The following is a 16,521-nucleotide window of genomic DNA, read 5'->3' as shown; positions in this document are numbered from 1 at the left end:
AGCTTGTACTCTGTCTCTCAATCAATCAATCAATCAAACTTTAAAAATAATTATAATAAAATAAATAAAAATAAAATAAAAGGTCTGATATAGCTATAATTTGCCTACTCCTGGTCCAGATCCCTAACACCTTCTCTGAGGGCAATAACAGCAGACTATGTCTCCTTCAAAAGCCAGTGGTTCTCAACCCTGGCTAAGCATTAGAATACTATAAAGAGTTTTTAAAAAAAATAATTCATAGGGGTGCCCGACTGGCTTAGTCAGAGGAGCATGCAACTCTTGATCTCAGGGTCATGAGTTAGAGCCCCACGATGGGTGTAGAGATTATTATAAATACATACATACATACACACAGACAGACAGACATAATTGATATTGGGATGCCTGACTGGCTGGCTCAGTCAGTAGAACATGCAGCTCTTGATCTTGGGGTCCACGCTGGGCATACAGCTTACTTGAAAAGAAAATTTGATATGGGTGGGCCCCTGGGTGGGTCAGTTAAGCATCAGACTTTGGCTCAGGTCATGATCTCACAGTTTGGGCATTGAGCCCCTCGTTGGACTCTCTGCTGTCAGTTGGGGGCTGCTTTGGATCCTCTGTCCCTCCCTCTCCTTCCGCCCCTCCCCCGTTGGTTCTCTCTCTCCCTCTCTCTTTCTTTCAAAAATAAATAAATAAACTTTAAAAATTCTTTCAAATAAATAAATGCATATTTAAAATTTTTTTTTTAACGTTTATTTATTTTTGAGACAGAGAGAGACAGAGCATGAACGGGGGAGGGTCAGAGAGGGAGACACAGAATCTGAAACAGGCTCCAGGCTCTGAGCAGTCAGCACAGAGCCCGACGCGGGGCTCGAATTCATGGACCGCGAGATCATGACCTGAGCCAAAGTCGGATGCTTAACCGACTGAGCCACCCAGGTGCCCCAATAAATGCATATTTGAAAAAAAATTGATATGAGCTCTGTACTCCCACCCCCAATCCAACTGATTCTGATTTTTATATTGCTTTAGCGCTATCCAGATGGTTTTATGAAGAGACAGCATTGAGAACCATGGTTATAAATATTACAGTTATTTCAGTCACCTCCAGAAATATAAGTTCCCCAAGAAAAAAACCTTTCCCATTTCTGTGCACTGTGATTTAGCTCATAATCTCAACTTGGTTCCAGCCAGTTTTATAATAGGATCTAGATTTTTGTATAAAGGCTTATTAATAATAATAGCTACCATATAACGATTGCTTATTTTGTTCTTTGTACAAGGCAAAGATCTTAAAACTATGTTCTAATTTAAACTTCACGACTACCCTAAGAATACTGTTACTAGCACATTGTATAGCTGCTGAAACAAAATTTAGGGTTGTTAAGAAACTTATCCTGGGTGCCTGGGTGGCTTAGTCGGTTAAGCATCCGACTTTGGCTCAGATCATGATCTCACAGTTTGTGAGTTCTAGCCCCACATTGGGCTCTGTGCTGACAGCTCAGAGCCTGGAGCCTGCTTTGGATTCTGTCTCCCTCTCTCTCTCCCTCCCCCGCTTATGACCTGTCTTTCTCTCTCAAAACAAACACTAAAAAAGTAAAAAGAAACTTATCCAAGCAACCACATCTGGAAGGTACAGAGGGTGTTTTTGAACCAAGATGTTTGGCTTCAGAACTCCTATGCACAACTACTATATTTCAATGCCTCTTCCCTAAGAAATGTCAGAAAACTGATAATAGCTTCAAAGCAGCAAATTATCCTGTTTCTAGCTGCTAATTTTTCAGAAATTTGGGGAGTCTAATCTCAGGACACTAATCCAGATATTTCTCCCATAGGCAAGAAAGAATTCTTGCTACTTATTTCAAGTTTGTACATGTTTACATACTATATTCATTAAAAAAATTGAGTGCTTATGTTCCAGAAAGTGCGTTTCGTAAACAGGGAACAAACTGGATAAGTCACGGTTATCATGGCTTTTACATCCAAAAACTGGCTGGCTCAGTCAGAAGAGCCTGTGACTCTTGACTACAAGGTCATGAGTTCAAGTCCCATGTTGGGTGTAGAAATAATAAAAAAAAAAAAAAAAAAAAAAAAAAATGGCGGTGCCTGGCTGTCTCAGTCAGTAGAGCATAGCCATCTTGATGTCAGGGTTGTAAGTTCCAGCCCCATGTTAGGTGTAGAGATTACTTAAAAATAAAATCTTTGGGGCGCCTGGGTGGCGCAGTCGGTTAAGCGTCCGACTTCAGCCAGGTCACGATCTCGTGGTCCGTGAGTTCGAGCCCCGCGATGATCTCGCGGTCCGAGAGTTCGAGCCCCGCGTCAGGCTCTGGGCTGATGGCTCGGAGCCTGGAGCCTGGAGCCTGTTTCCGATTCTGTGTCTCCCTCTCTCTCTGACCCTCCCCCGTTCATGCTCTGTCTCTCTCTGTCCCAAAAATAAATAAAAAACGTTGAAAAAAAATAAATAAAATCTTTAAAAATAGAAAATTTGAGGGGTTATCTATACATTAGGGGTTATCTACCATACAAGGTTGTGGTGAGAAAATACAATTTTACGTGTAAAGCGCTTAGGCAGTGAGTGCCGCACACACAGTTAAGTGCTCAGTGAACGTTAGTTTACGGAATCTCGAGTGCACTAGGTCTTGAGTAATGGAGAATTTCCCATTGCGATGCTGTATTCCAGCTAGCGTCCAAGTGGCTGGCTCCAGAGGAGGGAAGAAGGGGAGAAGGAGAGGGAAGAGTGCTAAAGGACGATGAAGCAGGTTGAGGACACCAATGGGCCAGATTGGGAAAGCTGTAAACCACCGCAACAATTTAGGACTTTCCCTCTTATGAAGTACAATGTCTAGTGATTTTTTTTCCAGCTGGTAAGTAACCCAATGAGACATCAGATTTGTGCTCTAAGAAAACTTACAAAAGCATAAAAGACCCACTATTTTATTCAGTGTTCAACATTACACCCCAAGTAACCCACAATAATCAGGACGAAACTCGGAAGGACTCGGAAAGCACGGCAACCTCCCAAGGCACACACACACACACACAAAAAAAACCAACCGCAGGCAGAGAATAGGGACAAGATGGAGGACAAGGGGCATAAAGAAAAGACTCCGCAAAAGACGCATGGGTGGAGTTCGTAATGGGAAGTCGTTCTAACTCAGGCTCTTCCGCGCTATTGGCTTGACTCTCACTCTTTTTCCTTTTCCACTGGCTACTGGCTCCTTCAATGGATCAAAACAGCCAATCGCCTAGCACCGTGGGTAAAGCCCGCCCTGCCTCCCTGGAAGGAGGAGCCAGAATAGCGTACAGGACCCAGGGCGCTTGCGCGGGCGCGCGCTCCGCCGGTTAAAAGCAGATTCTCTGAGGAGGCGGTGTCGCGGTGCATGAATATTGATTACGCAGCGCCGCGCCGAGCGCCCGCCCCTCTCGGCTGCCCGACGCTCGCGGCTCGCGCTCAGGCTCGCGATGGGGAAGAAGTCCCGGGCGGTACCCGGCCGCAGGCCTATTCTGCAGCTCTCTCCGCCGGGTCCCCGTAGCAGCACCCCGGGAAGGGACCCGGAGCCGGAACCCGACACGGAGCCGGATTCGACGGCGGCGGCGCCCAGCCAGCCAGCTCCGGCGGCGCCACCGACGACGACGACGACGACCACGGTGACTACTGCCGCCGCGGCCCCAGACGACTCGCCTTCAGAAGGTAAAGGTGCGCGAGGGAACTCCGGCACCTAGGTGGGGCTTCCGAAACTCGAGCTCGGGGCTTGCGGCCTAGGGCAGGGCCCTGGGAGGAAGAGAAACCCGGGCGGGCGGGTTTGCTCCGCATCCGAGGCCTGCTGCGTGGGTCCCGAGGGGAGGACCGATGTGGGCCCCAAAGGCGGCGGAAGGGGCCGGCGGCGCCGCGCGCGGCCCGCCCGCCCGAGGGGCGCCATCTCTGGTGCAGGGGTTGGCCTGGCCTCCCGAGTCTCCTCAGCGTCGGCGCTCGGGTTTGCATAACTTCAGAGGATATTTGTGAGAGTCCGGGCTTCGCTTCCGAGGCCTGGAGATAGGAAACCTGCCCTTTTCTACACGTCCTGTGCTTTTACCTTCGTTTTTGTTGAAACTGAGAGGGACCCTTTAGAAGTGAGTACGCCCATTTTATTATGCCAGCCAAAGCGAACGTAACTCCAAATGGGTAGGTAACCCCAAAATTGCTGCAGAAGTGGCGCTTGTGGGTTCCCAAGTACTTTTTGGTTTCTCCCCGGAATGGTTGTTGGATTAAGAGTAACTGTTCAGCGCGCTGCTACGGGGCCAGACGCCCGAGATGCCGGGACCTTTTCAGGCGCTAAAATAACCCCTTGGTAGTTACTGTAGGGGGGAGAAATGCTATGGCTAGCCTTGCTTATTTTTATTTTTTATTTTATTTTATTTTATTTTATTTTATTTTATTTTATTTTATTTTATTTTATTTTATTTTTTAAATATAACTTAAATCGGTTTCCATTGGCTATGCTTGTTTAAAGGCCCAGTGGTATCCCCGAGAAGATTTGTTCTGTGTCTGTGTATTTTTAAAATTTTGAATGACTTAAGGTATACTTTTATGTACCATCCTCGCGTCCTTAATGTTAAAGTCGCTAGTCACGTGGAAGAGTCTAGCTCTGCTTGTTTATCATCTCCCAGTTATTTGGGTCAGTGATGGATTTACACATCCTGTTTTCAAGTTGGTGAAATTGAGATTTGAAAGGTCAAATCAAAGATTGTTTTGTCACCTGTAGTGTTTTCTCTGGTCCACCGTCTAACTGTAGTTTTCTTTTGTACCTTTTTAAAATCCAGATGAACAGGAAGTGGTGGTGGAGGTTCCCAGAGTTCAGAATCCTTCCAAACCACCAGTCATGACCACCAGACCTACAGCCGTTAAAGCAACAGGTACGCTTTTTTTTTTTTTTTCCATCTTTTCTACAAGGTCTTTCATTAGGGTCAGATTGGGTTTGTATATATTTTGTTGAATGCTTCGGTGCTGCTTACATTTCTCCCGTAAAATGGAAATTTAACATTTTTGAAAATAAAGTAAATTTTTGTATGTGATGGCTTGCTGGTATGTACACTTAAACCAAAGTAAGGTTTGTTGTTGCTTTTCTTTCTGTAGCCAAAATACCTTTTACTATTTTTCTTCTAATCCTGTTTTGTAATTTTCTGGCTCCCCCACTAGCTTGATGTTCTTTAGGGATACCAAGGATGTCTTTCATTCTGTGCATTTCTTTTCCAGCACTATGCTTTGGTTGGTACCTAGCAAATGTTTGTGGAGCTGAAAATTGCTCTTATTAAATATTTTTTAGGGGCACTTGGCTGGCTCAGTCAGTAGAGCCTGTGACTTTTTTTTTTTTTTTTAAATATTTGTTTATCCTTAGAGAGGGAGAACATGAGCAGGGAAGGGGCAGAGAGGGAGATACAGAATCCAAAGCAGGCTCCAGGCTCTGAGCTGTCAGCACAGAGTCCGATGTGGGACTTGAACTCACGAACTATGAGATCATGACCTGAACCAAAGTCGGACACTTAACCAGCTGAGCCCCCCAGGCGCCCCAGAGGGTGTGACTCTTGATCTCAGTGTTGTGAGTTTGAGCCAGACCTTGGTTATAGATATTACTTAAAAGAATAAAGTCTTAAAAATAAATAATTATTAAGTGTGAAGGAATATTTGCAACAGTGGTTTTGTAGATAAACCTGGTCTCAAATTGGCATTCTAGCATTAATGCTAATACCTTGGGAGTGCATTCATCCATAAAATAAATCTTATGGGAGGGCACCTGGGTGGCGCAGTTGGTTAAGTGTCCCAAGACTTGGTTTCCATTCAGGTCATGATCTGGGGGGTCATGGGATCAAACCTGGGGTCAGGCTCTGTGCTGACAGCTTGGAGCCTGCTTGGGATTTTCTCTTTGCCTCACTCTGCCCCTCCCCTGCTCACTCTCTCTCTGTCTTTCTCTCTCTGTCTTTCTTTCTCTGTCTCTCTCAAAATAAATATTACAAATAATTTTTTTTTTCTGAATCAGCCAGCCCTAAGTTGTTTTGAAGATTAAATTGAACAGGGTACATGAAGTTCAGATACACAGCAAGTGCCAAGAATGTTAGTTTTTGCTAGTCTTTATATATCTTGAAAGATCAAAATATGTTTTGATACTAAATTTTTTTTTAAGTTTATTTTTTGGGAGAGAGAGAATCCCAGGCAGGCTCCACGCGAACGGCACAGAGCCCAACACGGAGTTTGAACCCACAAACTGTGAGATCATGACCTGAGTTGGATGCTTAACCAACTGAGCCACACAGGCACCCCTTGATACTAAATATTTTATAATTGGTAATAATTTTATTCTTTCAGTTTGGAGTTCTGTCCAAACATGACACCTGAGATAATAGAAGTTTGTTCTCCTTTCCTCCCAGTTGCCATGTAAAAAAAATAGGGTCGTTTAGAAAAGCTAAAACTTGGTTGTAAGAGAAATTTCAGAACTAGGAAATGCCATTTTATATTTGTAAACTATGTATGTTATTTTGAGTTTTCTATGATGAATAGAAATTTAATGTTCCAAGAAGAAATTTCTTGAATTGCTCTGTCAGCATTTCAGCCCTTCATGTGCCTTGTGAATAGAACTATTTTCATTCTGTCCAACTTCATCCTGAAACATAAGGTATCTGCTTTATTCAGTTCTTAACCTACCAGTTGTGATACTCCGGAAAAATGTGTCAAACAAAACCCAAAGTGAAACCATTTTCTATTATTTGTATGGCTTCTATAGCTATTAGAGTAGATACTCAAGAATTTTCCTTTTTTTTTTTTTTTTTTTTAGATGATTTTAAAGAATTTTACTTTTATCACTAGAAACATGCCAGATTTCTTTCCACAGAAATGAAGTATAAATGTTAAGTTGTTAAAGTATGTTTTTATAATACAGTAGAGCACCTTGGTGGCTCAGTTGGTTGGTCAAGCCTTCAACTCTTGATTTTGGCTCAGGTCATGCCCCCCCATCGGGCTCTGTGCTGACAGGGCAGAGCCTGCTTCCGATTCTCTCTCTCCCTTTCTCTCTCTCTGCTCCTCCCCTATACTGATCACGAGAGTTCTCTCTTAAAATAAATAAACTTAAATAATACAGTACAGCAAGCATAGCTAATATTTTCATGCAGAAGAATATTATGGTAATATGCATATGAAATTAAGAAAAATTCAGGGGCGCCTGGGTGGCTCAGTCGGTTGGGCGTCCGACTTCGGCTCAGGTCATGATCTCATGGTCCGTGGGGTCGAGCCCCGCGCCAGGCTCTGTGCTGACAGCTCAGAGCCTGGAGCCTGTTTCGGATTCTGTGTCACCCTCTTTCTCTGACCCTCCCCTGTTCGTGCTCTCTCTCTGTCTCAAAAATAAATAAATGTTAAAAAAAAAATTAAAAAAAAAAGAAAAATTCAGAGTGAACTCTGAAGTTAGATCAGTTGACTACTATGATAGTCATTGATATTTCAGCATCATCTAGGAAAGGGTAATGTAGCTCCACTGATGAGTGTCAGAAGTCTGTAAATTGGCTAAAATTCTACACTCAGGTGTGTTTTCCTGGAAGAGGGTCGATAGTTTTTATTATATTCATTGTTAGTAGTTTCTGTAACCAAAAGGATTGAAACACTGTTCGAACGATGTTTTGAGGCAATTGTAGACTTATTAGAAAAATAATAGTTACTGTTTGAAGCTTATCAAGTTAAGTTTATACCTAAGAAATAATTTTCTACCTAATGTAGTTGATTTGCACTATAAATTGTGTGGCACCATCCATTAAAGGTAAGCCTATTGAGGTTTCAGCAGCCAGCACCCGTTTCAGTAAAAGACTGCTAAGGACTATGGCTTCAAAGAATGTCCTGGTTTTATTTTATTATTTTTTTTTTAATTTTTTTTTTTAATGTTTATTTATTTTGAGATAGAGACAGAGCATGAACAGGGGAGGGGCAGAGAGAGAGGGAGACACAGAATCTGAAACAGGCTCCAGGCTCTGAGATGTCAGCACAGAGCCCGACGCGGAGCTCGAACTCACGGACCGTGAGATCATGACCTGAGCCGAAGTCGGACACTTAACCGACCAAGCCACCCAGGCGCCCCAAGAATGTCCTGGTTTTAAATAGCTGTATCATCTCAATAGTAGTCTGGGTTATGGTCCTATGAAGCTTTTGTTTATTTATTTTTTTTAAGATTAAGCAAGTTTACATAATATTAGGACTTTATTTTCAGTATCAGCTCTAAATTCATTCCTATTCCTTATCATTGATGGAGTAAATTTTCATAGGTGTGATTAGAACTTAACATGCATCTCATGGCTTGCTTTTATCTTCCTTTTATTCCTTTAGTGTTTAGTTTTTGTCCCATTAGCGTTTTTGCATGTAATCCTGTAATCTGATTAATCATAAATTAATATTGCATCAGGTTCCATGCTATAATTTGTTTTGCCAGTCCCCTATTTGAGAGCATTTGAGTTGTTTACAGCTTTCATTATTTAAATAAAGTTGCCAGAAGCTTTGTGTGAAATTTTTTTTTTAGTTATTCCTTGGGGTTGTATTCTAAAAGATGGGATTATCTATCTTAAAGAAACTTGGAGTTTTGTGGCTTTTGGTATGTGTTACCAGATTATTCTTTTTTTTTTTTTTTTTTTGTTAATTTTGTTTTAACGTTTATTTATTTTTGAGACAGAGGGAGACAGAGCATGAACGGGGGAGGGTCAGAGAGAGGGAGACACAGAATCTGAAACAGGCTCCCGGCTCTGAGCTGTCAGCACAGAGCCTGACGCGGGGCTCGAACTCACGGACCGCGAGATCATGACCTGAGCCGAAGCCGGCCGCTTAACCGACTGAGCCACCCAGGCGCCCCGTTACCAGATTATTCTTAAGAAATAACCAATTTAGGGGCGCCTGGGTGGCTCAGTCGGTTAAGAGTCCGACTTCAGCTCAGGTCATGATCTCACGGTCCATGAGTTCGAGCCCCGGGTCACGCTCTGTGCTGACATCTCAGAGCCTGGAGCCTGCTTCAGATTCTGTGTCTCTCTCTCTGGCCCTCCCCGTTCATGCTGTGTCTCTCTCTGTCTCAAAAATAAATAAACATTAAAAAAAAAAAAGGGGGCGCCTCGGTGGCTCAGTTGGTTGGGCAGCCGACTTCGGCTCAGGTCATGATCTCGCGGTCTGTGAGTTCGAGCCTCGCGTCGGGCTCTGTGCTGACAGCTCAGAGCCTGGAGCCTATTTAAGATTCTGTGTCTCCCTCTCTCTGACCATCCCCTGTTCATGCTCTGTCTCTCTCTGTCTCAAAAATAAATAAACAGTAAAAAAAAATTTTTTTTTAAATTAAAAAAAAAAAAAGAAATAACCAATTTAGGGCACCTGGGTGGCTCAGTCGATTAAGCATCCAACCTCGGCTCAGGTCATGATCTCACAGTTTGAGTTCGAACCCTGTGTCAAGCTCCATGCTGACAGCTCAGAGCCTGGAGCCTGTTTCAGATTCTGTGTCTTCCTCTCTCTCTGCCCCTCTCCCACTCGTGCTCTATCTCCGTCTCAAAAAGAAATAAATGTAAAAAAAATAATAATAATTTATGGGGGCTCTTGAATGGCTCAGTTGGTTGAGCATCTGACTTGATTTTTGCTTCGGTCTTGATCCCAGGGTCCTGGGATGGAGCCCCGCGTCGAGCTCTGTGCTGAGCTTGTGGCCTACTTAAGATTCTCTCTCTTTTCCTCTGCCCCTCTCCCCTGCTCATTCTCCCTTTCTCACTTAAAAAAAAAAAAAAACACCTTTTTAGGGCATCTGGGTGGCTCAGTCAGTTAAGTGTCTGACTTCAGCTCAGGTCATGATCTCACAGCTTATGGGTTTGAGCCCCGCATTGAGCTGTGTGCTGACAGCTCAGAGCCTGCTTAGGATTTTGTTTCCCTCTCTCTCTGCCCTTTCCCCACTCACACTCTGTCTCTTTCTCAAAAAATAAATAAACATTAAAAAAAAGTCTTTCTAGTCAGCTTTGAATATTTTAGAAATTTGGGGTGCCTGGGTGTCTCAATCGGTTAAGTGTCTGACTCTTGATCTCAGCTCAGGTCATGATCTCACAGTTCGTGAATTTGACCCCCAAGCTCTGCATCTAGCACTGTGGTGATGGTTTAGAGCCTGCTTGGGATTCTGTCTCCTCCTCTCTGTCCTTCCCTACTTGTGCTGTCTCTTGTGTGCACTCTGTGTGTCTCTCTCTCAAAATAAATAAATAAACTTAAATTTTTTAAATTGGTATTTAGTGCAAGAACTTTACCTGTATGGTAAAGATAATGAAGGCAAGATTGATAGGACTAAAACAATGAATGTGAACCCCTATGATAAATGAAGCAACCTAATGTTTATTTTTAGATGATCTCATGAATTCATTTATGGAATTATGATACAACTAGATTTTACTTCCTGATAAATCTGTTCATTTACCAAATATTTACAGAGAACATAGGCTGTTGCCAGACCCTGGGAAATTTAGTCTTAGTGATAGCTGAAAAGTTGGCTGGAGTTTAACATTTAATGTATCTGTTACAATAAAATTAGATGTAAAAAGAATATATTCTTGCTTAATTAAAATTTTTTTTAATGTTTATTTCTGAGACACAGAGAGACAGAGCATGAGTGGGGAAGGGGCAGAGAGAGAGGGAGACACAGAATCTGAAGCAGGCTCCTGGCTATCAGCACAGAGCCTGATGCGGGGCTCGAACTCACAAACCGTGAGATCATGACCTGAGCCAAAGTTGGTCTCTCAACGGACTGAGCCACCCAGGCGCCCCTATGCTTGCTTAATTTTAACATTAGAGTGGCCACAGGTCGTACAGAGGGAAATGGCATACATAGCAGCATTACAGAAGCTATATCTGATACCTCTTAAGTTTGAGGAAGACATTGAAGATTGGTTCTGGCTGGGTTTTTGTTGTTTGTTTTGGTTCTAGCACTTTGATTTCCATTATAATTAGTCCCTTCTTGTTTGAGGAAAAATTGGAAAAGATTTTTAGCTTTGAAAATCTGTTTCATCTACTAAACCCTAATCGGCTTTGTTGTTTCAGATGGACACATAAATCAACAAATTCCTTTTTTTTTTTTTTTTAATGTTTATTTATTTTTGATAGAGAACATGTACAAGCAGGGGAGGTGCAGAGAGAGAGGGAGACAGAATCCCAAGCAGTCTCCGAGCTGTCAGCGCAGAGCCCAATGTGGGGCTCAGTCCCATGAACCACAAGATCATGACCTGAGCCGAAATCAAGAGTTGGAAACTTAACCAACTGAGCCACCCAGGCACCCCTACGAATTCTAAAATCAGGATTTACTCTGTGCTATTTTGAAAAAGGATGAGGTTGATTGATTGTGTATTTTGAGAAGGATGTCAAGTAGCTATGTGGATGGTTTTATTAGCTCTAAATGCATATTATAATTTCTATCTCTGTGGTAGTTCAGTGATGACTCATTTTGAGGCTGTGTTCTAATCTGTAAGTAAACTAATTGTAAACTCTGACTGAAGAACAAGGTCATATTTTTCTTCCTGGAGCATACTGGCATTGTTGTCACTAACATTTACCATTTTCTTTCTAGGAGGTCTGTGCTTACTTGGTGCATATGCGGACAGTGATGATGATGAGAGTGATGTTTCAGAAAAACCAGCACAGTCCAAAGAGACAAATGGAAACCAGTCAACCGATATTGATAGTACATTGGCCAACTTCTTAGCGGTTAGTGGTGCTTTTGTTTGGCTTTTTAGCTATTGAAGCCACTTTGGGACCTGGATCTCAAGTGGTTAGCCTGCTTGTCAGTTTCGGTGTTTCTGTCTTCTTTCTCCCCTTCCACATCTCTTCCTTAGTCCCTCCCCATCCCAGTCATCTCTTTTTTGTAAAGGTTGTAAGGAGGAGAAAACTGGAGAATTAAAGTGTTTGGGGATCTTTTACATAATTGGAAATTGAGAGTTTTGATTTAAGCTGAGAATTGATCATGTAGAATTTTTTTTATGGTGATTGTCATTTTCTCAGTGTTCTAGTTTTGAGGTTATTAATGCATTTGTTACTATTTCCATACTAAAGGAGATTGATGCTATAACAGCACCTCAGCCTACAGCTCCTGTAGGAGCCTCTGCTCCACCTCCAACTCCACCTAGACCAGAGCCAAAGGAATCAGCAACATCTGCCCTTAGTTCTACCACTTCAAATGGAACAGACTCCACTCAGACAGCAGGGTGGCAATATGATACTCAGTGTTCACTTGCAGGAGGTAAGTTTGATACTTTGATTTTTTAAAGAAGTCTGAAGTGTAATTTTCAAAGGTGTTCTAGGCATTGAAATTCCCAAGGATGAAAGCCCATATGCTTTAGCAGACTTTTAACCAGTTGCAATTTTATGCCAAGTGAATAATTAAAGCCATTATTTATTTTATTTACTTGTTTTTTTTAATGTTAATTTTAGAGATAGAATATGAGCAGAGGAGGGGCAGAGAGAGAGGGAGACACAGAATCCGAAGTAGTAAGGCCATTATTTTAAAGGTTCTTTTTTGGGGGCACCTGGGTGGCTCCGTTGGTTAAGTGTCTGAGTTTGGCTCAGGTCACAATATCATCGTTCATGGTTTTGAGCCCCGTGTTGTCAGTACAGAGCCTGCTTTGGATCCTCTCTCTCCCTCACTCTGCCCCTCCCGCTCCCCTCAAAAATAAAACTTAAAAAAACCCAAAAAACTCCAGAATCCTTAAATAATTCTTTCTTTTTTTTTTTAACTTTTTCGAAATGCTTATTTATTTTTGAGAGAGAAATAGAATGTGAGTGGGAGAGAGGGAGACACAATCTGAAGCAGGCTCCAGGCTCCCAAGTTGTCAGCACAGAGCCCGACATGGGGCTTGAGCCCACGAACTGTGAGATCATGACCTGAGCTGAGGTTGGACTCTTAACCATCTGAGCCACCCAGGCACCCTTGTCAAACTTTTTTAAGTAATTTGTGCAAAATGATTTGGGAAGGAGGAGTTAGACCTCCAGGGGACATTTGACTGTGTCTCTAGACATATTTGGTTGTTACTCCAAGGGGTGGGGAACTGTTAGTGCATCTAGTTGGTAGAATCCAGGATGCTAAACACTACATGGGACTACCCTCACCACAACAAAGAATTATCCAGCCCAAATGTTAACATTGCTAAAGTTGAGGAACCTTGTGTTAGATTGTTAATAGCTTTAGAGCTGAGTTGGGGTATAAAGTGAGAATTGTGGAGAAATTTATGCTTCCTTTTTTAATTTTTAAAATTTTTTATTTTAATTCCAGTATAGTTAACATACAGTGTCATATTAGTTTCAGGTGTACAGTATAATAATTCAAGATTCTATCCATTATTTTGTGCTCGTCAAAGTGCACTTCTTAATACCTATCACCGATTTCACCCGTTTCCCCTCCTCCCGCACCCTCTAGTAATCATCAGTTCTCTATAGTTAGTCTTTCTTCATTTGTCTCTCTCTTTCTTTGCCTTTGCTCATCTGTTTTATTTCTTAAATTCCACATGAGTGAATTATCATATTTGTCTTTTTCTGACTTTTCTTAGCATTGTACTTTCTAGCTCTGTCTGCATTGTTACAAATGGCAAGCTTTCATTCCTTTTTATGGCTGAATACTATTCCATTGTGTATATACCACTTCTTTGTTCATTTATAAATAGTTACTTGGGCTGCTTCCATAATTTGTCTATTGTAGATTATGCTACAATAAACATAGGGGTGCATGTATACTTTCAAATTAGTATTTGTGTTCTTTGAATAAATACCAAGTAATGCAATTACTAGATTGTATAGTAGGTTTTTTTTTTTTTTTTAATGTTTATTTATTTTGTGAGAGAGGGGGTACTTGTGCATGTGCTGGTGAGCAGGGAAGGGGCAGAGACAGAAGGAGAGAGAATCCCAAAGTGGGCTCCGCGCTGTGAGCACAGAGCCCACCACAGGGCTCAATCCCATGAACCCATAAGATCATGACCTGAGCCAAAACCAAGTTGGACACAACCGACCGAGCCACCCAGGGACCCCTATTTTTAATATTTTGAGGAACCTCTGTACGGTTTTCCACAATGGCTGCACTGGTTTATATTCCAGCCAACGGCATGGGGAGGGTTCCTTTTTCTCCACATCCTCACCAACGCTGTTTCTTGTGTTTCTGATTTTAGCCATTCTGACAGATGTGAGGTGACACCTCATTGTATTTTGACTTGCATTTCCCTGATGATGAGTGATGTTGAGCGTCTTTTTCTGTGTCTGTTGGCCATCTGGATGTCGCCTTTGGAAAGATGTCTGTTCGTGTCTTGCCCATTTTTATTTGGATTATTTGTTTTTTGCTTGTTGAGTTGAACAAGTTCTTTATATATTTTGGATACTCACCCTTTATCAGTTATTTCATTAATAAATATCTTACCATATTCAGTAGGTTGTTTTTTAGTTTTGTTGATGAGAAATTTTTGGTTTTTAAAATTTGTCTTTCTTCTAGTTGGAATTGAGATGGGAGATTGGCAAGAAGTCTGGGATGAGAACACAGGATGCTATTATTATTGGAACACACAAACAAATGAAGTGACTTGGGAGTTACCCCAGTATCTTGCCACCCAGGTACAGGGATTACAACATTACCAGCCCAGGTAAGAATAGACTTACAGGAGAAATTACCTAGGAAGAAGTTAGAGTCTTTCTCTTGTTGATAATATTTGCCTTTTGTTTCTCATACTAAGTGTATATCTATATCTATATCTATATCTATCTATCTATATATATATATTTTTTTTTTTTTTCAGTTCTGTAACAGGTGCTGAAGCTAGTTTTGTGGTTAATACAGATGTGTATACAAAGGAGAAGAACGTTTCTGTTTCCAGTAGTAAAAGTGGACAAGTCATAGCCAAGCGAGAAGTCAAAAAGGTGAGTTACAACATATCTCATTTGCTTGCTTGCATGCTTATTTATTTCTTTATAAATGCTTATTTATTTTTGGCGGGGGGAGGGAAAGAGAGAGGAAAGAATCCCAAGCAGGCTCTTACATGGGGCTCATACCCACAAACTGCGAGATCATGATCTGAGCTGAAATCCAGAATTGGACGCTTAAACGACTTAGCCATCCAGATGCCCCTCATTTGCTTATTTTAAATCTTTTTTTTTTTTAATTTTTTTAATGTTTATTTATTTTTGAGACAGAGAGAGACAGAGCATGAATGGGGGAGGGGCAGAGAGAGAGGGAGACACAGAATCGGAAGCAGGCTCCAGGCTCTGAGCCATCAGCCCAGAGCCTGACGCGGGGCTCGAACTCACGAACCGTGAGATCGCAACCTGAGCTGAAGTCGGACGCTCAACCGACTGAGCCACCCAGGCGCCCCTGCTTATTTTAAATCTAAAGAACTTGACTCTTGCTCTGGAACAGGTATAGAAGCTTTCTGTTAGTATTTTATAACTGGATGTGAAATAGGACAAATGTTTCTTAAAGCTTTATTTGATGTTTATGTTTAATATGTAGCCCTTATAACAGTTACCCAGTTCATTGGTTCTTCTGGAGCTTTAGGGTGCCAAAGAGGCTCATTGGGTCATCATGAAAAGGATGTGGGAGCAGGCAGGCTTCAGATCTCCTTCTCTAGTTCAGAATAGTTCTATTTTGGGAACCCACATGTTTTTTTTTGTTTTAAGCCGAAATCTAGTTGGACACTAAACCCACTGAGCCACCCAGGCTCCCCATATCTTGAATTTTTTATTTTTTTTAATGTTTGTTTATTTTTGAGAGAGACAGAGCGTGAGTAAGGGAGGGGCAGAGAGAGGGAGAGATAGAATCCTTAGTAGGTTCTGAGCTGTCAGCTCAGAGCCTGACATGGGACTCAAACCCACGAACTGTGACATAATGACCCAAGCCAGAGTCAGACGCTTAACCAACTGAGCTACCCAGGGGCCCCATGTACCTTAAATTTTTAAATGATGGGTTTAAATAGGAGGTATATTAACATATATTTTTAGGGGGTGCCTGGCTGGCTCAGTCGGTATAGTATGCCACTCTTGGTCTCAGGGAAGGGAGTTCAATCCCCATGTTGGTGTGCCGCCTACTTAAAAATACATACATACATACATACATACATACATACATACATACTTTTGGAACAATTTGGTTTTTACAACTCCAGGCGGGAGATAGACTATTTTTCTTTTGAGGTGGACTAAATATTATACCAGTGAAAGAAGTGAGCAATATAGGTATAACAACACATTTCACTTTTCTCTTTGTCACTTTCCTAACATACCTCTTAGGTTATGTCATCTTACAAAAGAGAGTAGAGATTTATCCAGTTATATAACTGACAAAACTTAGATTTTATTTAATTGTTTAAATCTGCTTCTTGCTAACTTGCCTTTTGACTTGGGAGAATAGGTGGAAGGATATGTGTGAATCGCACCCAGAACTAGGTTCTAGTTCAAACACTGCTTTCCTTGTATGGAAAGATCCCAAATGTCCATCGATTGATGAATGGATAAAGATGTGGTAGATATATACAATGTAGTATTACTCGGCAATCAAAAACAATGAAATC

The 16,521-nt window shown here is 41.8% G+C and overlaps 1 protein-coding gene across 3 annotated transcripts in view; it reads left to right on the top strand.

The window, feature by feature from the left end:
• The first annotated feature begins 3,394 nt into the window (after window positions 1–3,394).
• The window catches only part of FNBP4 (formin binding protein 4), a 44,314-nt gene continuing 31,187 nt past the window's right edge, over window positions 3,395–16,521 (top strand). The window contains exons 1-6 of one of the 3 annotated variants that reach the window (XM_042904291.1): window positions 3,395–3,670; window positions 4,780–4,872; window positions 11,553–11,689; window positions 12,035–12,221; window positions 14,454–14,601; window positions 14,755–14,875. In XM_042904291.1, the coding sequence (XP_042760225.1) occupies window positions 3,442–3,670; window positions 4,780–4,872; window positions 11,553–11,689; window positions 12,035–12,221; window positions 14,454–14,601; window positions 14,755–14,875 (915 nt within the window). In that variant the 5' untranslated portion in view covers window positions 3,395–3,441. Of the gene's footprint in view, window positions 3,677–3,750; window positions 4,090–4,779; window positions 4,873–11,552; window positions 11,690–12,034; window positions 12,222–14,453; window positions 14,602–14,754; window positions 14,876–16,521 lie in introns of those variants that run through there. The other 2 variants (XM_042904290.1, XM_042904292.1) reach the window with 2 other exon arrangements.

This window comes from Panthera leo, chromosome D1 (genome assembly GCF_018350215.1).
Source record: "Panthera leo isolate Ple1 chromosome D1, P.leo_Ple1_pat1.1, whole genome shotgun sequence".
NCBI classification, from domain to species: domain Eukaryota; kingdom Metazoa; phylum Chordata; class Mammalia; order Carnivora; family Felidae; genus Panthera; species Panthera leo.
This window is presented reverse-complemented; position numbering and strand designations above follow the sequence as displayed.